Source organism: Crassostrea angulata, chromosome 3 (genome assembly GCF_025612915.1).
Source record: "Crassostrea angulata isolate pt1a10 chromosome 3, ASM2561291v2, whole genome shotgun sequence".
Taxonomy (NCBI): domain Eukaryota; kingdom Metazoa; phylum Mollusca; class Bivalvia; order Ostreida; family Ostreidae; genus Magallana; species Magallana angulata.
The window spans coordinates 41924331-41949186 of record NC_069113.1 but is presented as its reverse complement, the minus strand read 5'-3'; the positions used below and the strand labels follow the sequence as shown (position 1 = coordinate 41949186).

The following is a 24856-nucleotide window of genomic DNA, read 5'->3' as shown; positions in this document are numbered from 1 at the left end:
GCTTCAGCTCAAACCAGTAAAGCCCCCCCAAATTTACCCCCTGGGGTTCTTCTAGGAAATCCTCAGTACATCGTTGGACAGGGAACTTTGCCTTATTTTGTAAGTGAAATAATAAGTGATATTCTGATGCGATTAAGTATCCTAATGACTTGATGATGTGATTGTCATACTGGTATTTATGTTTTGATTACAGCCCAACTTACAGGCTCTTCAACAACCTCTGTATGGATATGAAGATCTACAATTACTTCAACAAAGACTGCCACTGGTATGTTAAGCTGGCATTCTGTTATTTACTTGCAGAAATCTCTCTTCCATTTATTAATGATTTTACATGTAGTGTAATTTTGAATTGGTTCTATCAGCCTGGATACAACTATGACTTGTCTGGATTTGGAGTTCCAACAACATTAGGAGGTCGAGATCAGCAATCCCTTGGAAATGTGCCATATTCAGGTAAAACTTTTGCAAATCTATATTGTGATGTTTCAATATTTCAATATTTGACAAATATTTTGGTTAACTGTAATCTTGATTACAATGTAAAGAAAAAAAAAAATTCTAGTAAACAATAAAAACAGAGTTGTGAGTTGCAGCTTTTTGATAGGATCAATCATAACTTTTCACAGGAACTGACAACAAGCTGACTCGGGTGGATGCCCAGTCACCGATTCCTACAACGCAGAACTCGTCTCAGTCCACGCACCAGCAACAACAACAACAGCAGCAGCACTTCATCAACCTGCCCTACGGATACTACTACCCCTCAGTGCTGCCCAACGCTGCCCCAGGGTTCCAGTTCCCCGGCACACCCATGTTCCCTGTAAGTTATCCTCAGTTCTTTTACACTGGTTGTATATGTGCACTTATAAATAAAACAGTCTTTATTCTTTTCATTAGATTCTTTATGTTGATGCTTCCAGAATAAAACAGATGGATTTTGTCATTTTAAATACATTATAGACATGAGAAATATGCTGTCTTAAATGAAAAAAGAAAAAAAAGGGGGTTTTCTCACAATAAACCAGTGTGCAATAGTTGTCTCTTTGTGGAAATACTTTTATATTGTAAATATGTATCATATTTCAGGTTCCTCCAGCGACCAACACTGCACATGCTGGTACATCAGCCTCGGCCCAGTATCAGAAGTATGGATCACACTATGGAAGCAAACAAGGTACATTATATTCTTCCAAGTCTTTGGTCATATTCAGCTTTCTCAAAATTCACTTCAGTGAAATCACTTTCAAAGAGGTGATGTACTACCTGTACTTTAAGTGATGGTCTAAGGGCTTTGGTATTGTAATTTATGAGCATTTGTAACTAACTTCTACTTACAGGGTATGAAGACCTGACTCAGGCCACAGATTTCTCTAAATCCAGCTATTTGAATCAGTCCCAGAATAAAGTGTCCTCTGTATCAGGTAGGATGTACAGAAATCTAGAGTTCACAACAACATCATTATAAAGTGTCATATGGAGAATTGAGGTTTATTAGTGGTAGTGATTTTATAGTTGTTTTTGCTTCCTTACAAAGAATATGAATATTGAGTTAATCGATATCGGAAATAGAATTAAATCTTTCCTTTTGTCTTTAGCATGATTCATATTGGATCTCTGCTGATAAAAAATTATGCAGTTTATTTATAATAAATGTATGATAATGTTTGCAAGTTTTTATTCTCATAAATTAAAGTGTAAAGATATAGATATGTTTTATTTAGAGAATTCTGTTATGTTTGACAGGCGGCACAGTGACAGCTGCAGATCTGCCAGGAACAGGATACGGCAAATCTCACACCCAGGTAAATATTGAAAGTAGGCCAACAAAGTGAAAGTAGAATATTGGAGAATTGTAAGTGATGTATATATGTATGCATGCACAAAAAAAAAAACCATCTGGGGGTATAGAAGATTTAACCATTTTAGTTACGCACACATTGTAGATGTTTTATTGGTAAAGAAAATAAGTATGAGTTTGTATTACAGACAGGGGCAGCATATTGAAGATAAAATTTCACATTTACATTGTATTTGTTTTTTTAATTTTACAACATTCAACATTCAATTGCTTGTTTGATGTAATACATGTGTACAACAAAGTCACTATTACAAGTAGGTTTGAAGGCAGTTGAATATTTTAAACTGAAACACTATTTGTCAATGGTACAATGTTTGTAAAAGCAACTTTTAATCATAATGATTAGTATTAAATAATTACTTTTAAAGACTAGAAGTATGTTGTGAATAGATTATAGTATAAACCAGCAATATAGGTATTATTGGATATTTGAGCAGCTGCCTCCTTGGTTATGTCAAACTCATTCTTTTGTAGTCATAGAGAGGTTGTGGTTCACCCACATTTAACACAGTATTTTGATATTATTGCTTACCACAAAGAATTTATTATACTATTTACATGCATGTACAAAGAAATATACTTGTCTAAAGAATATATAGCACAGTATGTATATTCAAGTAAAAAAACACCCTCTTTATCAAATATTCTGTGTTAATGAAGATAGTTAAACTGCAAAACTTGTGTCTGGATTGTATATGAAGTACAGTAAACGTTCAAAGTGGTACATATATTAATCTTTATATCTTTCAGCTGTAGATAATATTAGAATACCATTAATACCACAGTAATTTTTATAAATAGGAGAGGAAAAGTATAAGGTGATATAATCTAAACATTCGAAAATGCCCCTTTTTATTTAGTGAATATTAATTTTCCAATGCATTTTTCTTCATTAAGAAAAAATGGTTATTGGTGTTTTTTTCCACCTAATTACAAAATTTTTTAGGTAAAGTAGAGATTTCTATATTGTGATGTTTTGCCCATTGTAAGTAGAATTTTGACCTAAATATACTTTAGAATAAAAGAACTGGCAAAAAAAAAAATGTCCAGGAATTAATGTCCTTAAAAATTGCATAGGGATATTTTACAGTACATACTTAAGATATTATAGATAAGATCAGTAACCAATGGGCATGAAAGACAGTGTTTTGCTTTTCAGATGCTTAATTTGGGTGATCGAGTTACAAAATCCTTTCCTCCCAGACACCAACGAACGCATGATGTAAATATATACCTTCCTTATGCTGTACAGACACTAATAGATTTTTGATTGGTGGTCGTTGGGAAAAATAATAAGTGTGGGATTTTGGTTGGAAACTAATTTTGTCACTTTTAAGTTGTACAGTGTACATGTTGGAAGTATGGCAAGGTTTTGCATACTAGATATTTATGAAAACCAAGCAAATGTAGATTCCCATTGATTTTCTTTAACTGGGAGAACCCAATCTAGGACAATCTGCATGTATTGTCCACTGATATTTTGTAATTATTTCATATATTTGAGACAGGTACAGAGAAAACCCTATTCTAACATACATTACTAACTGAGAGTTGATTTTGCATACATATGTGTGTATCATTTAACACCATCAATGAGCAGTTTGAAATCCTAATGGTCTTGTTGACTATTTTCAGGCATTTGACAAGCAAGGCTTTGCTGCAGGTACCCCTCCTCCTTTCAGTTTGCCTCTAGCAGCTGGAACCCAAGCTGGTCCCATGGGAGCCCCAACAAACCCATATGGCACCCCAGGTCCATTTATTCCTGTGATGCCTCACTCCCAGATTCACCATCCCACACTTCATCAGGTGAAATAAGAGATTAAAATTCCCCTTTAGTGACATTAGAATTAAATGTAATTCTTTTGGGAGAAGTTCTCATCAAGATCAGAGGTGTTGATTTCTTTTGTAATGTAACCGATAAGAAATAATAACTACACTATTCCCTGTAATACTGTGACGGTCAGACCAGTTCAAATACCGTGCCAGATAATAGTGAATAGCGTAGTTATTTTAAAAAAAATATGTCTCTGTACTCCTTCTGTAGACTATCTTACATAGAATTAAATTGCCACATTTTTTCTTCATTGAATATTCTAGCAAGTTGTAGAAGATAAAGGGGTTGTATGTTGATTTTGAAGGACTCTAGTCCAGGAACCAGCCGAGGGAGCCAAGCTCAGAACACATCCCAGTCTAAAGCAAACGCTGCCAAGACCTACAATGTAGGGAGCTACTGGGGCAGCAGCTAGACACTCGGTCACAGACCCACAGAATCAAACTAACAAAAAAATAGTAAAATGGTGTTTCTTCTGGAGTTTTTGATGTAATCTCATTCTTTTAAGATTTGTAGTCTCGTTCACTGGTGTGAAATCATGCTATCACAGAAAATGGGTTTAAAATCAATGTCGCTCACAATGGCATAGGTGAAAGGCATTATACAGAATTTTTTTGTGAAGGGAAGACAGTTTATCAAATATGTAATCTGGGTTGAATTGGTATGAATTGATTTCTAGACAGAGATTGTACATAGTTCTTTTTTTTCACCTTGTATCCATTTTGTATTGGTCAAAGCTGTACATCCAGTAGTTGCATTGCTGTGTATTAGACTGTTTTTTCAGCAGTTTTGGGAAAGCACCAACTTCACCAAGTTTACTATTATATGGACAAGTTGTATTAAAATGGCAGTAGAGGTACATGTATTTTTATAAAGCGTTCATGTAAATCCATGGTATTTATTGTGGCTTGATGCTCGTTTTCAGTGAATGAATTGGGAGATTGTGCCTTAATTGACAGCACAAATAAGTACAATTGGTGCACGCCATCACATGCTACATTTCCTCAGTATTTCCAAGTTTAAAAAGAACTTTTTTTTTCGTGCCACATTTTGTCTAGATCAAAGAAAACCACGTTTTATGTGGGTATGTTTCCATGTCATTTTAAAACACCTCACCCCCCAAATATTGCTTACATGTTATTAGTTGTATCATTATATTGTACATAGCTCATTAATGTGATGACAGGCAAAGTCCTGAAAAATTCTTTTCTTTTTTTTTTTTGTCTTTTTTTTTATTTTGAATCAATTGTTTGAAAAATTGGTTGTATTGAATGTTTTCTAAAAACCAGATCGCTGTGCAAGAGATCTTGCTAACAAATTAACAAACATCACCACTTGTTTGGTGTTAATAACAAGTATCAGCTTCTTTTTTATGTGCAAGAGTGTATCTATAATTATACATGTTCTTAGACATGTGTAAAGACTTTTAATATTTTCTCACATGTAAATCCTTGTAAATAACATTATTGTACATATTTCATTCAGTATAGTACCTTATTTTGCTTTTTTTTTTTAATTATTATTAATGGAGACTTGCGTAACGTAAATTTCTATTGTGCTCATAATAAATTGATGAAATAATGTGACAATGTCTTTTTGCTTTTATCGATGTAGTGATTATCGGTTTGAAAGGAAACAGGCAATTACTTGACCATTTAATCATTAATTTATGGTATCAGAAGTAGAGAAGTTAAGATTGAGGACAAAATTAGAAATGAAGCCAAGATCAAGAACAATAGACTCAACTTCAATTGTACACAAAAAGTTTATACCCGTTTGCTTAAAATTGTTGAATCTGCAATGCTGAACATGAATTATTTTTAACAATTTCTGTGCAAAAGAAAAGGACAAATACCGGTAGTAAAATTTTGTTTCCAAAATATGTCACATTCAGCTTCGATTAAAAAAAAACCAAAAAGTCATACAATAATTTTGAAAACTTTTAATACTGTATGATAAAGATTAATCCTCAGAATCCTTGACAAACAGAAAAAACCCGTAATTCCCAAAATCATGAAAATCCTTTAGTATACATATGACTCCAACATGTCAATATTTCAATCTTTGCAAGGTAAAGGGGGGAAGCTGAACCCTCTATGGTGCTATGTGCCTAATGGTTAGGTCTAACTTTGCAAAAAAAGTTCCAACGCCTTTGTAACTATAGTCATGTATTTGAATAATAAGTATATTATTTGTGAATCACTGTGGAATCATTTTTATTCATGGGGGTCAAAGCTCGTGGGTAGCCAAATATTTCCTGGTTCATGAGGACGTTATTTCTTTGGTAGTGTAATCAGGATAACTATAATAAATATTAAACAAATGATTGTGTATATATAGGTTCGTAGGGATGTAAATTTGTGGCCTAGGGTTAATACTGAAGAAAGCCACAAATGTTTGTCCCCCATGAACAATGATGATTCTACAGTATAGAGCTATAATAATACATGAGGATCAACATTTATATAATATTTTGATAATATATGTATGTCGATCACAATAAGGTAGGGGAACAAGCAGAAATTACACATGTAATTTTGCAGTTAACTTCCAATAAACTGGTTCGCGACAAAGCCTTATCCAGACCTGCGTTGTTATAACAACCATACAGCAAGGACCGGTTTGCAGCAAGAAATATTCGTTAATACGCAACAATTTATCATAGGCTAATAAAAGTTGGTTTACAGAATGTATCGGTAAGTCATTAGGTCTTGAGGAACCTCGGTAAATGTTATATTGCAATACAAATACAGATATTATGCTAGTTTTTTTTTAAAATAAAGCTCATGTAAAAAGAAAGGTAAAAAATGAATACAATTTAACGATGTAAGTAAGACAAAAAATAACAAAAATGAATACAATTCAACAAATGTAAGTTAGACAAAAAAATAACAAACATACAAAAGAGATGAAATTTAAGCTATAAATGTACATTGTCTCTGATCTTGAAACTTTTAAGGTTTTTTTAGTCACAATTAACTGGATGGTTGCATGATTGACGGATAAAATAGAATTAGATTGCATCCGCCTCATCACCCGAGCTAATGATCAGTTAAGTTCCACTGGACTCTTACAAATCAGATCATTGATTAAGATCATTAACTTAGGAGTTTTCCTATCAATGAAGGGATCGAGTATACATGGGAACAAAAGGATTAATGAAGTAGGAATTGAGATTTTCAGTTTCTAAATCCTGGTAACCAGGATCTGGATTACCAGTATTGCACAATATGCATTAACAATGTACAAATACATGCAAAGCTTTGCAGATTTCATCAAATGAGTAAACATAAACCCATAAATACAATGGAAATGTATGTACACATAAAAAGTTGTTTACAAAAATCACAATCTACACACAATTATATAAATGATGTAAAAGTTCTTTGCTTGTTCTCATGGTATGTCTACAGCTTAATATATATATATGAAAATACAGTCAAGCGGCTAAATACATGTATCTCAAACTCGATGGGTGCCGAGAAAAAACATTTGAGATTCTTAATTTAGGAAATCTAATGATACATGTGTTTGATGAATCAATGTTTTATATGCCAATTGAAAGATGACTAGTAATGCCCTTATTTGGTACTACAAGTGCATGTACATATGAATTGACAGTATTTTTAGAGAGTCACACAATCAAATATTACATAGCTACATGTAGCTCCCTCTGTCCCAGACCTGAATCTTGTCCTCTGGGTGATCTATACTCTTTACTGGAACATATTTGATATACACACACATGTACTAAATAATATAAAAGTTGAAGTATCAGTAAGTACACCGGTACATATTCACACATAATAAGTTGAATGGTTGAAACAATAATGACAGCTAGTAAAGAAGAGACATCATTGAAAATCTCCACGATAGTAAACTACATTCTTTTCTGTTTCATGAATTTTGACCTCAAACAACAAGTTTGCAGGGAGGTGTTTTTGCAGCTCATTCCAGATAAATACAGCAAGGTTTTCTGTTGTGCTGTGAAAAATATATTCATTTTTGAGTGAATTATAAAAAAACAATACACTAGCTGCCAACTTAAGTCTTCATTTCAAGGCGAGGAACTAATATTTGTGTAAATGTTGCATCCCCCCCCCCCGATAACTGTAAACTTAATGAAATTATAATACATGTATTAAGGGTTTAATTGGCCCTGCATTCCTCACAATTAATTTAATATGAAACATCAAAGTTGCAGAATAAATTATAAGTAGGTACATGTAAAAAGAAATCTTCAGTATTCTGTTAAATAGGTTAGGACATACTTGTCACATAATAATATAATAGAAATGTAAATTCAGAATCAAAAATACACACAAATACTGTATTCTGTTCATGTAAGGATTGCACAAAAGATCATGAACATACACACCTCACTTTATCTTTGAAGTATGGTACATCTTTGTCTATATTCCTGTGGTCCAGTGTCTCCATTATAGCTTTCTGAAGAATGAATAATCATACATACATGTAAATTCTCCAAAATTGTCTTATTCCCGAATCTACATCTTGAGAAGATACAAGACGCCCATGTACTGCCTTGAATTAGCAGTCACCCAAGTAAAATACAATCCAGTAGACTGGATTCAAAAATGGCAAGTAAGTTAATACAGTAAAACACGCTTAAACCGAAGTCCCAGGGACGGGCGATTCAACTTCGTTATAAGCGTAATTCGTTATATCTGCCAAGTTTACAACATGAAATAAAGTCTTGGGGAATGAAATTCACTTCGCTATAAGCGTCATTTCATTATAAGCGTGTTCGCTATAACCGTGTATTACTGTATACGTACATGATAATGGATCAAGAAAAAAATAAATGATCTGGCATTCTGAAGTTTTCAAAATTTTAATTCCATTCAAAGAATTATGATCTAAATTCTGAGCAAGTATCACAACACTGCCAGCAGCCAAGACAAAGTCACTGTACTATTAATATGAAAAGTGTGAAGAAAAGCATATCCTCAAAAGAAGCTAAAGACAGCAGGAGAAAAAATCAAATTGCAACATTTTTGCTTAATGACGTGTGATGGCCAGAACAGTCACTGTAACAGGTGTCAAATACTGTGACTATATAGAAAGCTCAGTGTAGAGCATAATATTTGACAAGAACATTCAGAAAAACGGAAGTTTGGTCGCATGAATAGAGTCTATCCTGGTCTTTCTTCCAACATGTTACATTTAGTGCTGTGCCAACCTCTGGAACTGACAAGGTTAGCTCCTGTCAGGGGAAAATTTGATATCAAAGATAATTTTAAATTGTGAGGAGTGTGGCAGTAAGACTGCATGGTTCAAATACCAGCAGCACATAGCTTAGTGTAGAGCACCTTAAACGAGAACCCAGGGAGACTGAGTTTGAATTGCTGTCTGGTCCATCATTTTTTCTCCCATCCAGGTACAGCAAAACTCGAATATAACAAACACGGATATAGCGAATTTACGGCTATAGCGAATTATTATTCATGTCCCGGCAAATTTCTTATATAAACCTATAGAAAATTGATGTATATAACGAACACGGCTATAACGAATTTACGGCTATAACGAAGTAATTTTAAGACCCCCGCTGGCAAAATGTTAACGTATTTTTAATTTTTATAACGAATTTTTTCTATTTCAAATTTCATTGAAGAAACATGCAATTTTAAGATGCCTATAAAAAATACTCAAATTCAAATAGTATACGGAATTTTTTTAAAAATTGAAATGAAATGGTTATATTGACATTTTTTGTAAATGGCGGAAATACTAATTTTATAATTTACGATAGTTTAGAAAACTGTAAGCCGGAAAAACCCTAATTATCTTATAACGAATTCGCTATAATATATTTTACGACTTCGTTGTAAACGTATAGCGAATTACGGCTATAACGAAGTTTTTTCTATGGTCCCTTGAAATTCGTTATAAACGAGTTTTGCTGTACATGTCTGTGTATGCCACTTTTGACAGTCAAAACAATCACTACGCTGCATGGCAAGCAGAAAACTAAACCTAGATAGCAATAAGTCACCTGAGTGACTCGATCTTGTGACTTTAAAATATTTATTGTACTGGTACATAAACTCTAAATAACTAAGTTTACATATGTAAATCACCTGCATGAAAACCTTCAAGTCCACAATATTCATAACCATTCCAGTGACAGGATCAACCTGAAAAATAATTAATCATTTAAATAGAAAATTCTATATCCACAAGAACTAATTAATAATTTAAAAGGAATATTCTATAATGGATCCACAAGAACTAAATAGACAAGCAAAGAGAAGGGGAAATTTCATGATTTTTGTTAACAAAGCAGTATATATACCTAGTTGGAATTTAAACTTAATACTGAGTGAACTCAATTAATTATTACTTACAGGTCCTTTCAAAGTGACTTCAACTGAAATATATAACAAATATATCACATCAAAAGACAAATATAGGTGGTCAGAGATTACAAAGCTAACCGAGATGAGACAACACCTTTATGAAGCATCACCATTATGAGACCACCTTTATCATTTTATATAAAAATCCTGGTTAATCATAATTGGATATTTCATGGATACTCTTTTGACACAATATAGTATATATCATGTTAAAAGATTGTATGATAATCATATTGTTCGTTTCATATGGTATTGAAAGATACAATGTCTATCAACACAATAAAAAGAAATATGATATTACATTCTATGCTATTATAAACGAAAATCATATGATACAAAATAATACTGTAATTAATTATCATAAATGATACAATTTGATATTGTAACATACGATATGACACTGTATTGTGTAATCATTATCTATCTATATACATTTCATTGATAACATAATATCAATGATACAATATATAGTAACATATAAAACAGTTATACTTTCATGTTAAATACTGAAATCTGATTGGTTTAGACGCAGTTCATAATCTGTTCTATTACCCTCAGCCTTAGTTACGCACTTAGCAACGGGCAACATTACGAATTGTTAGATGCGCAAAAATCATTCGCGTACAGTTCGCCTTAGAATTCACGTTATTCCTATCTAAAAGCATGTGTTTCCTTTAAAATTCAGACATTCAGTATAACAAAATAAATAGTGCCTGTTTGGGAGGATAACAGTTGAAATTGACACCCCTCGAAAACCATTGTCAACCTCCGCTTCGCGTCGGTTGACAATGGTTTTCTCGGAGTGTCAATTTCAACTGTTACCCTCCCAAACAGGCACTATTTATATAATATTGTACCACATGATACAATATAATTTGATACTACATGGTATTATATCATATAATGTACTATGGCATGTGATGCAGTAATGTATTTTATTATACTTTCATGTTAAATACTGAAATCTGATTGGTTTAGACGCAGTTGATAATCCTTTCTATTACCCTCAGTGTTAGCAACACACTTGGCAACGGGTAACACAACGAATTGTTACATGCGCGTAAATTATGCGCGTACTGTTCGCCGTAGAATTCACATCATTTCTATACAAAAGCAGTAAAAATTATTTTTCTAAAATTAAGACATTCAGTACAGTATAAAAAAATAAATAGTGCCTGTTTGGGAGGATAAAAGTTGAAATTGACACCCCTCGAAAACCATTGTCAACCTCCGCTTCGCGTCGGTTGACAATGGTTTTCTCGGGGTGTTAATTTCAACTGTTACCCTCCCAAACATGTACTATTTATATAATATAAAACATGTTCAAGGTTGTCTCCAAATATTGAAGTAAAAGGAATAAAAAACATAGGTAATCACAGATTACAAAGCTCACCGAGACGAGACATCATCCTAATGAGACTTCACCTTTATGAGACCACCTTTATCATATTAAATGAAAATCAAACTTTATGATCTTGGATATTCATGGATTCTGTTTTGACACAATATCGTATATCATCTGTTAAAAAATTGTATGATAATCATATGTTCATATGTTAATCAATACAATAATTTAAAATGAAATATTGCATCCTATCATATTTACAACATATATCATATAATACAATAAAATACCATAATAAACAATGATGAGATATGATATTGTTAACGTATGATATGACATTGTATTGTGTTAAACGTTATTGTATTTGATCAAACAATACAATATTATAATATAATAAACAATATAGTATTATATTACAATATCATATTACATAATACATCATAACATTGAAACATATGATGTTATATTGTATAATATCATACAATAAACATTTCATGTGAATCAGATGTGATAATAAATCATATTATAAACCAATATCATATTATACAATATCGTATGATACGATATTTTATAATATAACAGTATCATATTATACAATTTCATGTGATATAATTCTATATTACAGAAACTAATATCATATTATACAAAATCGTATGATACAATATTATAGAAACTACAATATAGTATCATAGGATACAATATTATATTTTGCAATATCTTATGTAATAGTATCATGTGATTAAATAATAAATTAATAATACAATATAATATTATACAATATTGTATCATAATATACAATACTATACATAACGATATCATGATACAATATCATAACATAAAATATCAAAAATTCTTTTACAATATCATATCGTATCATATAACTTTTTATAATATTACATATGATATTATATTGTATCATATTAAACAATATTGTTTCATACCATACAATACTATATCATAGGAATCATGTTAATATATCATTTATCAACAAACACATCTATCTATCGGGCAGGTTTGAGTGAGGTAGGAGATTTCTTTAGCATCCTTGATAATGGAGATCAGGCTCTGCATCTGAAGCAACTTCTGCGTTTCATTTATAATATAGTTAAATCAACTATGCAAGCTATCATCTATAAAACATGTGACATGTTCCAAAAAAACTAAACCTCATCCAGCATCAGAAACCTATGGCTCAGATTCAGCATTCAAGCCTGTCAGGTGCATCAGTATACATAAGACGCATCTCCATGCAAGTTTGGTGAAGGTAGGACAAGTAATAACTAAGATATAATCATCAGAGGGCACTAGCAATTAAAACCTTAACCTGCTCCAGCATCTGCAACCTTTGGCTCAGATTCAACATCCATGCCTGTCATGTGCATCTGTATCATAAGATACACCATCCATTCAAGTTTGGTGAAGTTAGGACCTGTAATAACTAAGATTTATTTTTTAGCATCCTTGATAATGGAGATCAAGCTCTGCATCTGAACCTTCCTCTGTGATTCATTCATACTACAGTTTAATCAACTATGCAAGTTTGAAAAAGTACTATTATCTATTAAACATGTGACCTGTTCCAAAAACTTAACCATATCCAGCATCTGAAACCTATGGCTCAGACTCAGCATTCAAACCTGTCAGGTGCATCAGTATCATAAGACGCACCATCCATGGAAGTCTGGTGAAGTTAGGACAAGTAATAACTATGATATAATCATCAGAGGGCACCTGTTTAAAAAACTTTAACCAGCTCTAAAAACCTTAACCTCCTTCAGCATTCGAAACCTATGGCTCAGATTCAGCATTTAAGCCTGTCTGGTGCATCAGTATCATAAGACGCACCATCCATGCAAGTCTGGTGAAGTTAGGACAAGTAGTAAGGCCTAACAAAATAATTTGTGTGTTTCGGGTAACCCGACCTAACCTACAAAAATGGCCCGATCCTACCATTTTTAGACTGTTTTCCCCAGGCCGATTTTGCATGGCGGTACCGCCATTGAAGATCCCCCGCTATGCATCACACAGTGCCGCCATGCTTCCCGCTATGCATGTTTATTTCAAAGCAAAATTCTTTTTCCGATTATTACACATCTTAACTGTAATTAGTAGATATAAAGTTATCGTTTATCCGCTCAAACTTCAGAAAAACACTTGCACCCGCAGTGAGCGCAGTTAATTTCGACATCGATCTCAGCAATGGGGCACACGTGGTTTACGGTTTAAGAACTTAGCTTATGATTAAGATATATTTAAACTGAGTTTATTAATTGGTGATTAATGCATAAATAGGGACGTGATTACTTCTTGTTTTAATAGAATGTGCTTTTTTCGACATCTCCGCCATTATCGAATGTTGTGGATTTTCCAAGATCTAAAAATAGCACAATGTTCACTCGATGGTGTTAGCTTGGATTCGATATGCTTGAACTCTTTATTTGCCGCAAGGATATTGGAAACTTGAAAAAATGTACACAATAAAGAAAAAAAAACTACAGTTATTTGCAGAAATGCACTGAAGCGATGTCACATGACTAGAAACATCGTATATTGTATGCCTATTAAAATGATTGACTGTGTACATACATGTAAACGGGGAAGGGGACTGGTGTCAAGATATCACAGAAACTTTCATATGAACCCCCAATTTAAACAAGAAATATTAACTGCCCAGAATAAGTTGAATCAAGTTTGATGTAATTGTATGGACTTGTTCTGCCTATTTCTTGTTCAACACCCCCCTAAAAAAATCTCTTCTATAAGGAGTGGGAGTGGAGTGGGACAGAAGCTGATGTTGAACTGCCATGTGAATCTATATTTCTTGTGTTTTGTGAAAACTTGTGAGGACCAAACTATTAAAAAACTTATTTTGAAAAAAAAATGTTATTAGTTTTTCAAGAAAAAAACCCAGAAAAATTGTATATTAAATATACACAGATATGAAAATATAATTATGAATTGAAATGATACTTGTTGATGTAGATTTCATGAAAATGCATCGATTATAGTACATATCATGTAGTACGTTTCATCAAATGGTTATATTATTACGCACAGTGATTTTGCCGGTTAGGCGCTTTAATGCCGCACCGCGCACTTACTCTGACAAACTTCCACCCCATGCTTCAAAAATTTTCTGGGGAAAACACTGTTAGATGTCTGATTTTATCCGATTGTGAATTTTATCTTATTTCCAATAAAAATTACGTTTTTAAATATGAAACAAAGAAACATTCTTATGATTCATACAAAAAAAAATATGATAAAATAAAAAAAAATCCCTACCTACCTAACCTAATTTTTTCATCAGTGTTACCCTAAACACACAATTTATTTTTTTAGGCCTAACTAAGATATAATCATCAGAGGGCACCTGCAACAAAAACTTTAACCAGCTCTAAAAACCTTAACCTCGTCCAGCATCCGAAACCTATAGCTCAGATTCAGCATTCAAGCCTGCCTGGTGCATCAGTATCATAAGACACACCATCCATGCAAGTTTGGTGAAGTACGGACCTGCAGTAACTTAGATATTGCTATCAAAGGGCACCTGCAACAAAAACTTTAACCAGCTCTAAAAACCTTAACCTCCTCCACCATCCGAAACCTATAGCTCAGATTCAGCACTCAAGCCTGTCTGGTGCATCAGTATCATAAGACACACCATCCATGCAAGTTTGGTGAAGTACAGACCTGCAGTAACTTAGATATTGCTATCAAAGGGCACCTGCAACAAAAACTTTAACCTGGTCCAACAATCTTAACCTCCTCCAGCATCTGAAACTTAGGACTCAGATTCAGCATCCAAGTCTTTCAAGTCCATAAGTAGGTCCAGATGCATCATCCATGCAAGTTTGGTGAAGATAGGACAAGTAATAGCTTAGATACAGGACCTGCAACAAAAACTTTAACCAGGTCCGGACGCCGATGCCGAGGGTATAGCATAAGCTCCCCCTGACTTCGTCTCGGTGAGCTAAAAAGTAAGTAGAAGCAAGGGGGGGGGGGTCATCTGGGGGTCTAGCTTATAGCTAGATTGTGTTAGAAATGCAATAATAGCCGATAATTTCGTCTTAAAGGTGGATAAATTCCCTTAAACCTTAATTCCAGCATCCAAAACCTACAGCTTAGATTCAGCATTCTAGCCTGCCAGGTGCATCAGTATCATAATACGCATCATCCATGCAAATGTGATGAAATTAGGACTAGAAATAAGTAAGATATAATTATCAGAGGGCACCTGCTCCAAAAACTTTCTCCTGCTTCAAAACCTAAACCTCCTCCAATATTTGAAATCCATGGCCCAGATTCAGCATCCAAGTCTTTCAAGTCCATAGGTAGGTCAAAATGCATCATCCATGCAAGTTTGGTGGAGAAAGGACAAGTAATAACTTAGATACAGGACCTGGAACTAAAACTTCATAAGTTACCCCCGATTTCGTCTTGGTGAACTAAAAATTGTTATCCCATAACCTATTTACCAAGGTATCTCAATAACATTGTGTCTCCCCCCCCATTAATTAACACCACCACCCCCTCCCCACCAACCCTCCAACACACACCTACAGACACAAATTCATACACATACAGTTGTAATGTGCATGCAAATATTGATAATCAAATCAACTGTGTTTAATTACAATGACCATGTGTAACAGTATGGTGAGGTAGATATGACGATTTATCGATCCCCCATGAAAAATCATATTTCCCTAGAAATAATTTTTCAGAGGGAATAAATCTTCATATCTCTCTCACAATCATGCAATAAATTGTTTATTAAACTGTTATACACATTTACCGGGTATACAAAATAGTATTAAATTATCATATTGAGGTATAATAATAACAGTTGTATCTTCTACGCTATTTGATTACAGTATAGTTTGTTAGTTGACCTGTTTAATACTGATAAAATTGAAATATGATTGTACCTTTGTAATTATGACCATGTCCATTTGGGTTGTTACATTTCCCAAAGACGGCTTTATTTTCTTGCTCATCAAGTTGTAAGCTATTAAAAGAATTTCCACCATATTTTATATAAATAAATGAATCTGTATTTTGAACATTAAAACTCATTGATTGTTTGATGTAACCACATTTAGTTCATCAGAATCACATCTTTTACCAGACTAGGTCTATTATTGAGAATAATGTGTTATTATATATTATTTAATTTACAAAATAAAGCGCCATTATGATATATAATTTACATTAAATTACTCTACAGCACTGTACATATAAAAGTTATGGGCATAAGAGCTAAGAACATAAAGAATATACCTAAATACACTAATTAAAAGCTACATACATATATAACACTGATTATGTTTACAGGCATATATACCGGTACTTAAGAATAGTCTGAATAAGCCCTTAATTCAGTTAGTAAACAGATATCAAGTTTTCAATAATTTTTTAAAATGAATAAAATTTCCCTCTAAGATTTTGGGGAAGATTGTTCCACAATGTAGCACTTGCCTGTCAAACTGCCTGTCACCTTACGACCTATAGTCCACGCATGCGGCTGAACAAGGAGCTCTCTGAGCGCAGGGACCTAATTGGCTAAATGTACATGTAGATATGGACCAGTTCTTGTATATATACAGTGGCGATGTTCTGTATGACGCTTCGAAAGTCTGAAGGATAAGCTTGAATTGAATTCGTTGCTTGATTGGGAGCCAGTGTAACTTAAATTGACTAGCACTGGTGTAATGTGGTCATATAACCTAGTATGCGTTATAATCCTTGCAGCTGTGTTTTGAATCCTTTGAAGTCTTGACAATGAAGTGGTATACTCTGTCCCAAGATATTTTGGATTCACGTTTGGACGATTTTTAATAAAAATACACTTACCTGTGAAAGAAGTGCAATTGAAATAGTTGAAAGGGATATTTTCCAAGATAATTTCATTGACACATTATCATCTTTCACTCGGAAAAATTCACAGGAACGAAAACAGATTCCTTACGGAGATTTATAATGGGGAATGTTTACATCTTTTCTCCATTCGGAATACACTCGGAATACATCGCGCAATATTTCAACGTTATCATCCGGGCTTACTGCAATGCAAAATCTCCGTAGACATCACATTTTTTAGCATTGTATTGAAACCTGATAAGCTAGCAGGGGCGTTTTGACTGAGAAATCTTGGAAATTTTTCATACTTTTGAATGAACATCGTTTGGATCCTGAGGTATTTATAAATATTAAACAATTAAGCCAAACGTGAATCCAAAATATCTTGGGACAGAGTATACATACACTGTGTACTAAGGCACACCCCTTACATACAGGCAGTGTTGTGGTAAACTCTGAGCAAAACTTGATCAAAGGGGGGGGGGGGGGGGTTAGGGGATTATGTTCTAAATCTGGATTTAATGTCCTGACCCTGGTATATCATACTATTTGACAGTAATTTGTTAAATCATAATTGTAAAAAAATGTTGCCTGAGCCTAAATTAATCAAACAGAGAAACTAACAAACAAAAGTATCAATATATTATCAAATTCAAAATACCCTTATTTGCACTAAACAAGTTGTACTGTACATATTACATGTGTGCATATAACTAATACACAGAAGCAAGCCTATAAATGTACTGTAAAATAAGGAAAAATATATTGTACTTATAGCATTGCCATTAAGTTAATTTTAATCCACTTTTTCTTATGTTTGGTAGTGTAAAGTAAATCTCAATATAATATTTCGGTAGTAATTAATTCATTCTTCTGATTATAGACGCAATTCAACAAGATACAAATGTTTATTAAAATCTAAGAGTAGAATAAAATATAATCCATATTAAGAAAATCACAATACAATCAAAAATAGTGAAAATACATATTTGTAAATGAATGAAAGGCACTATATATACTGGCGTGCGACCAGTTCTTGCAGAGTACCATTTCTAGCCGGTACATTGTGATGTCATTTTTTGTCTATAATTTTATGTATTGATAAAATGACGTCACAATGTACTGGCAAGAAATAGTACTCGCCAAGAACTGGTCGCACGCAAGTAATGTTAAAATCCAATCTAAACCTATCATAATAAAATCTAAAACACCTCTCATCTCACTTCTCACATCCTTTTTAATAACCCCGGTTATATACTTAGTAAGTATACCTTGAATTCTCCTCTTACTCCTCCTTTACTCCCCATGAACTTTTCTGAGGTCAGACTATAAATCTATAGACTATAAATCACTACTCCCCTCACTCCCCACACTACCTATTATGTAACTCTCTCCATCTATATTGCAATTTCAAAACTGCTCCTCATGACCTGTTCACAGTCAACAAAGCAATTAATCTAAGCGTAGGAACATTAAATAATGAAAACAAACTAATCTACTAAATAAGGTGAAATAAAAATATTAAAAATTAAAATCGATCAGTAAATTATGCTAAAATATCATATACTCCTTTAACTCTTCGTGGTTTTACCTGTGTAATCTATGACAGGCACTAAAAGTCTCAATTCTTGTGATGTAAACTACAGGTGCTTGCATCTTTCCTCTTCAAATAGATCAATGTAGATAATAGAGTGATCTACCGTTCTTCCTTTGGCCGAGACGTCCGAGGGCCGAGGTGACGTTGGGCCGACCTGTCTGACATTCTTTCAGCCAATCAGAGAGCATCTTACATTGATGTCAGAAAAACGATAGAAAATGACGGAATGGATATCGTCAACAAATATCAGCTGACTATAGGAATAGTGTTGATATCATTTCCCTCTCTGATTACAGCAATCAGTCCAAGTACTGGTAAGTTCAGTTTTGCCGCAAAGAAATCCATACGATTTTCCAGTGAATTATTTTTAAACCTAAGGTATAGTAGGAATCTCGAATTTCCTCGTTTGTTATTGAGTTTCTGATTGACAGTACACTCCTTTGGCTTTCTCGGGCTTTCTGCTATAGAATACGTTAATACTAGGGTCAAAACTTTGGTGAAATGAACTTTATCATTATTAAAAAGTTTAAATGATATTATTTTCTAAATTTTATAAATACAATCATTACTCATGTAAATACTGTAAAACAGATTCTATGTGGTAGCTAGGTCTATTGGGAAGTCGTAAAAATTTATATAACAGGCGCTTGTTTCATACAGTTCGCTTATTTATTTTAAACTTTACACACTAACTAAAACATATTGTTTATAGGATATAAGTTTACTGAATCAGGGTTATTATTTAGTTACTGACTGTTCGGAAATAAGCACATATGATTTATGTGAGTATCTATGTTACAAGTTGTTGTTCTCAATAGGTTTAACAAGTACAGAAGATATTGCTACAATTTCTGCTGTTACCCAAACACCAGACTTTAATGCAACAACACAAGAAAACTTTACAACTGAAGTAAACAGTACATTGACAAGCACATCAGTAGGATCGACAACTATACCTTCCCCATCCACTCCTTATCGGTGCCCAGATGGGGCACATTGTCACAACCTAGGACCAGAGTGTCTTGATTGCCAGTTTAATTATCATTGTCTCTACGGAAAGGACACATCTGTGAATTGCACAGTGAAGGAGGGAGTAAGATGTATTGTAAGTTACTCATCTACTATGACCTATGTATGATTTAATTATTTGTATGGTATCATGACTGATTTTTTTTACTTATATTTGCGTTTGAATAAGACAATTCATTCAGAACTGTTAAAATAACAGAGATTTTATGTTTACAATAATCCAAGCGACAATCATGATCATTGTGACGTCACGAAAACGTTCATACAGAATTGAACGTTTTCGCTTTTCTATAGGTTCATATTAGGAAAAAAATTTGCAAATGTAAATATTTAAACTTGACATATGCAGTATCATTTTTCATGGATTTTGTTGTTGAGTTGATGCATGAAATTAAATGTTCAATGAAGTGCAAAAAATAATTTCATATTGTATTAAAAGTATCATTGGCCAAAAATTATGCACCAGTATCTATTGAATTTTCCCTAATTTCATGAAAATTGATACCCATGAATATTATTGAAACCCCAGTATTTCATTAAGTTTGATAAAGAATTAATATCAACTATGTTTACTATGTAACATTTGAATAAATTCCATTGTTATGGTATTTTTAGGGTTCAAGAGATCAAACTAAACCTTTGAAATGCAGGTACTGCTATCAGCAACCACAATCAAATTACACATGCAGTAAGGTAAACGCTACATGCGCTGTCAAAGACGCCCCACGCAAAAGATACACAGCTGCTTGTCAAGTAAAAGAAAATGTTTTCTGTTTAGGTAAGCATTATTAGTGCTAACATATTTTTGCCTAAGAATTAAAACATTTCATATTATAAAGGAATTACATCATTTCCGAGGAGGTATATTTTAATTTGCTTGTGTCTGTATTACAACTGTAGTGATGATTTAGTGTTTAAAAGTCACAGAATTCAATTGAAATGTTTAAGGCCAGCATTTTTTTATTTTTAGGTTTACAAACCCGCCGCTCGGTTTTCTGAGTTTTTAGAAAAAAAATAAAAATTACAAAAAAGATCTTTTTTTTCTCCCCGACAGCAAATTTTTTCTAGTAGGAAAAGTGTATCGTCATTGTTATCACAGAGGCATAAAATCTGCTCTTTTTGTGTCATGATGGCCTAAAAATTTCTTACGCATCTTTTTCTCATGCTACATTCTTCAGAGAAGCTTCTACAAACACTCTGCTGTAAGTTCCATACTTTGAAGTTTTACCGACAGTGTTGACCAGTGGCTAGACGAGATAGTCACACCTCACTGAACATGGCTTCGATAGTTACCTGTGCAGCTGTTTTCATGTACATCACTGTAAAATGATTCCCTTTCTTTTTGTGTTGAATTGGCATATGTATTCATTGGCTTTTAAAAATTTATTTTACAGAGAGAGAGAGAGAGAGAGAGAGAGAGAGATGTATTAGAGATATTATAAATTTCTACAGTAACTATTCTCATGAACACATTTTAAAGTGACCTGCCAAGTGAATTAAAAAAAAATCACATTATTGTTTGTGCATTTTCCGTTATTTTCAATTAAAATTTACCATTACATTATTAATTGCATAGTTGTACTTTGTACATGGAAATTCAACTGGATAAAATACATGCACACATATAGTTGCAGTGATTTTATAGAGTCTGTTCACATTCACAATGTTATGTTTGAGTTTTCTCACATATAAACACCCAAACCAATTTTGTAAATAAAATGTGAGATCAATGAAGTTGAATATTTTTTAACTGCAGAAAATGTGAAAGTAATAAATATTTTGTATATTGATAATTAAATACTAGTATCATACAGGAGAAAACATTATTACTTTATGTACATAAAATTTAGGTTTTTAAAAAAAAAGAAATGTTGACATGTCCGACAATAGTCTGACTAGTAACTTTGAATCTCGGGCTAGTAACTTTCTGGCCAAACTTTGTAATTGCACACCCCTGACATTGCTATATGTACATGTAATTATCAAAGCTGTATGTCTAATATTCTATTGTACTATTTCAGAGATATGTTACACAGATGACATACTTTTCACATGCTACACTTGATGCAGTAATACACCACTATCATGAAGTTGTCATTCATTATATTAATATTAGAATAAAGATGATGTCATAAAAGGTTTTTTTTCTCCTACAGAACTTTACAATTTTGTGGCTCGTAAACCTAAAAGTAAAAAAATTGTAGGTCAAAAGAGATTTTTATTTTTTTTCATTTCCTCCTCCTAGGGAACTTTATCATTTTGTTGTTTGTAAACCTAAAAATAAAAAAATGCTGGCCTAAAATAAATTAAATATTGTCCTACTAAGTTTTTGTTTTCCGATATATCATGTAATGAACTTTTGTGTGGGTGATTTCTTAAATGACAAAAATATAAAATTTTTGGTGGGCTTGTTTTTACATCATTAGAACAATATACATGTATTTAAATGCAATGCTGGTTTGGTTTTAATTTGCCTTAGAGTTATTTAACTGAAATGATAAAAAAATATAGTGTGGTTCATTTATATATAGAAATCCATTTGTTAAAACAATAAGGATATAATCTTCTGTGAAATGGCAACATTTTACAATCATGAAATTGTTATGAAATTATGATTTTAAAGATATTATAAATTGAGAAACATGGAATTACATAAATTTTGTTTGACAAGTTATTGATTTGCATATTTATACATGAACATATATTTATACTAGGGGTTACTTTTTTTTTTCTTTCCACACAACCAGGAAGCAGGACATTTCAAAAGAGTCAGTTCTGTAACTGGACAAGTGGATATAAATGGTCAACAGCACTAGCACTGAGGTAGGTGCTCTATAATTTAATCTTTAAGGATGTAATTTGAAAAGAAAAAGGTCTTGAAGAAATGTTGACAATTTTCGTGGAATCTATCTGGGGTTTGAGGAGTGGAGATGTAGTGCATTCAGTTAGTATTAAAGAAACATGGCCATAAAATACTGATGGGCACTTCAACATCCTTTTGATCAACATTAGATATGCCAATCAAAATTTTGTGTTTACAAGTTTCTGACTTAGTTCATTAATCAACACCTGTTTATTGATGTGAAAATGGTCTATGTTTTTAACCACCAGGTTTTCCGAAGGGAAAATGCAGTTATTGTATGGTGATGTGGGTGGCTGCCAAAAGGGTACCCCTATTTAACATATAACACCTCATACAGTTTTCAAGTTAGGAAGTTGTTCTTTTGCAGATCAATTGTATACGGTATATACCAGAGGTGTGCATGTTGCTAGGGTTTTGATTTCTGATAATTTATGAAATAAATACAAACTGTTAACCTTAGTCATTTTTTTTGCAAAATATTGTCAGTAGGGTACCCCTATTGCAACGATAACTCCTCTTGCACTTTTCAAGATAAGAAATTGTTCTTTTGCAGATCAATTGCACATATATCAAATATGGGGAAATTGCTAGGATTTTAATTTCTGTTAATTTATGAAAAAAAAAATGCTGGCTGTTGAACTTAGTTTTTCCCCCTGCATTTTGCATATAAAGTACCCAATATCTCTGGATAGGTAGTGTTGATCAATTGAGAGCTGACAAATGGATTATGTACCAGTATACTGTTCACACAAAAGGAAATCCAGTTTGCTGTCACATTGACATCTTTCCTCTTGTTTTTAATTAATTTAATTATTAATTATGGCCCCAAAAATAGGGAAAATTTACCATTTTGATGTTTTATATTTAATCAATGATTCAGTTCTCCTACACTTTTTATACATTTGCAAGACTATTAATAATCTTTTTCCATAATTGCTTTCATATGATCCAGGTAATTTTACCATTTCTTGTGAAATTTTCTTTGGAACACCTTAACACAATGTCTCACCTTTACCATTACAGTGTGACACTGGGCGGGTTTGGAGTGGACCGATTCTACCTGGGGCAGTGGAAAGAAGCTCTGGGGAAATTGTTCAGCTTTGGGGGGTTGGGGGTATGGACCATTGTTGATGTTATCCTGATTGCTGTGGGATACATTGGACCAGCGGACGGATCTCTCTATATCTAACGCTTTTTTCTTTTAATTAACAGCAGCTATTTTGATCATGATTTGTCATTGTACAGTTAAACTTTTCCTAAAATGGAATTTGAACTCTGGATGTTTGTGATGAAAGTTGAGAAATTGTGTGCATGTTTAACTTTATAGCTTTGTAAAAATGTGAAGGAGCTTTGAATCGAAATTTACAGTGAATTTTTTTCTTACTAATTAATGTTCTGTTTTTCATATGAATATGTTTCGCCTTCTTTTTGAATAGAAAATAAATAATAATTCATAAAAATTCAGTTAGACTTCTTGTGTATGCTACTTTATTCCATATTATACTTGCTGTTTTTTAGGTCAATGCGATTATTTAGCTACCAGAGATGTACAATATTCACCGAGCCCGAAAAAACATCAACAATTGTTTTATTATATGATCCAGCAGCAAATTGATACAAACATATAAAATTGAGGGATATTGAGCAAAGATATGTTTGAAGCCATTGCCGAACAATTTGAGAAATGTGATACTTCATTGGACAATATATTTTTAGTCCAATGTAGCGAAAAATCTAACGTTATATTGACCTCCTAGGTCATGTGCAGGTGAATATAACGTTTTATTTTTTCTAGATTGTTGGATATTAGCAAATCAGAGAGCTAGGAATTAATAATATATTAAAAATATTTTTTGACCTGATACTATCCACGTATTAGATTAGCGGTGTTTGTACCATCGTACATGATCTTTATTCTGGAGTAAAAAGGAATCACTGTCAACAATTACTTATTTGACCTTTTTTTTTATTCTAAAAATATGACCATCCATGGCATTGTTATGTGTATCCCTCATTTAAGAAAATTGTACAGATTTAGTCAATTAAGGTATCCGATCCATAATAGCCTCAGATTCAATAAATCTG

General features: G+C 33.0%; 3 protein-coding genes across 7 annotated transcripts in view; 2 read left to right on the top strand and 1 right to left on the bottom strand.

Annotated features, from left to right (window-relative positions):
* LOC128178781 (protein lingerer-like) overlaps positions 1-5275 on the top strand; it is a 30124-nt gene extending 24849 nt beyond the window's left edge. For 3 of the 5 annotated variants that reach the window (XM_052846111.1, XM_052846110.1, XM_052846109.1), the window contains 9 exons: positions 2-99; positions 194-268; positions 366-456; positions 630-823; positions 1090-1177; positions 1341-1424; positions 1747-1805; positions 3497-3667; positions 4000-5275. In XM_052846111.1, coding sequence (XP_052702071.1) covers positions 2-99; positions 194-268; positions 366-456; positions 630-823; positions 1090-1177; positions 1341-1424; positions 1747-1805; positions 3497-3667; positions 4000-4107 — 968 coding nt within the window. In that variant the 3' untranslated portion in view covers positions 4108-5275. Of the gene's footprint in view, position 1; positions 100-193; positions 269-365; positions 457-629; positions 824-1089; positions 1178-1340; positions 1425-1746; positions 1806-3020; positions 3084-3496; positions 3668-3999 lie in introns of all 5 variants that reach the window. The other 2 variants (XM_052846108.1, XM_052846107.1) reach the window with 1 other exon arrangement.
* A 343-nt stretch (positions 5276-5618) lies between these two features.
* Positions 5619-19014, bottom strand: LOC128178783 (6-pyruvoyl tetrahydrobiopterin synthase-like). Its single transcript, XM_052846113.1, has 6 exons — positions 18874-19014; positions 16352-16431; positions 10064-10086; positions 9797-9853; positions 8071-8141; positions 5619-7676 (listed from the first exon to the last, which is right to left on the bottom strand). Exons 1-6 carry the CDS (start codon positions 18936-18938, stop codon positions 7547-7549), a joined length of 426 nt encoding a protein of 141 aa, XP_052702073.1. The 5' UTR covers positions 18939-19014; the 3' UTR covers positions 5619-7546.
* A 24-nt stretch (positions 19015-19038) lies between these two features.
* LOC128178782 (TM2 domain-containing protein 3-like) lies at positions 19039-24235 on the top strand. The gene is made up of 5 exons (XM_052846112.1): positions 19039-19193; positions 19698-19984; positions 20524-20686; positions 22656-22731; positions 23795-24235. Exons 1-5 carry the CDS (start codon positions 19106-19108, stop codon positions 23958-23960), a joined length of 780 nt encoding a protein of 259 aa, XP_052702072.1. The 5' UTR covers positions 19039-19105; the 3' UTR covers positions 23961-24235.
* Positions 24236-24856: the final 621 nt, after the last annotated feature.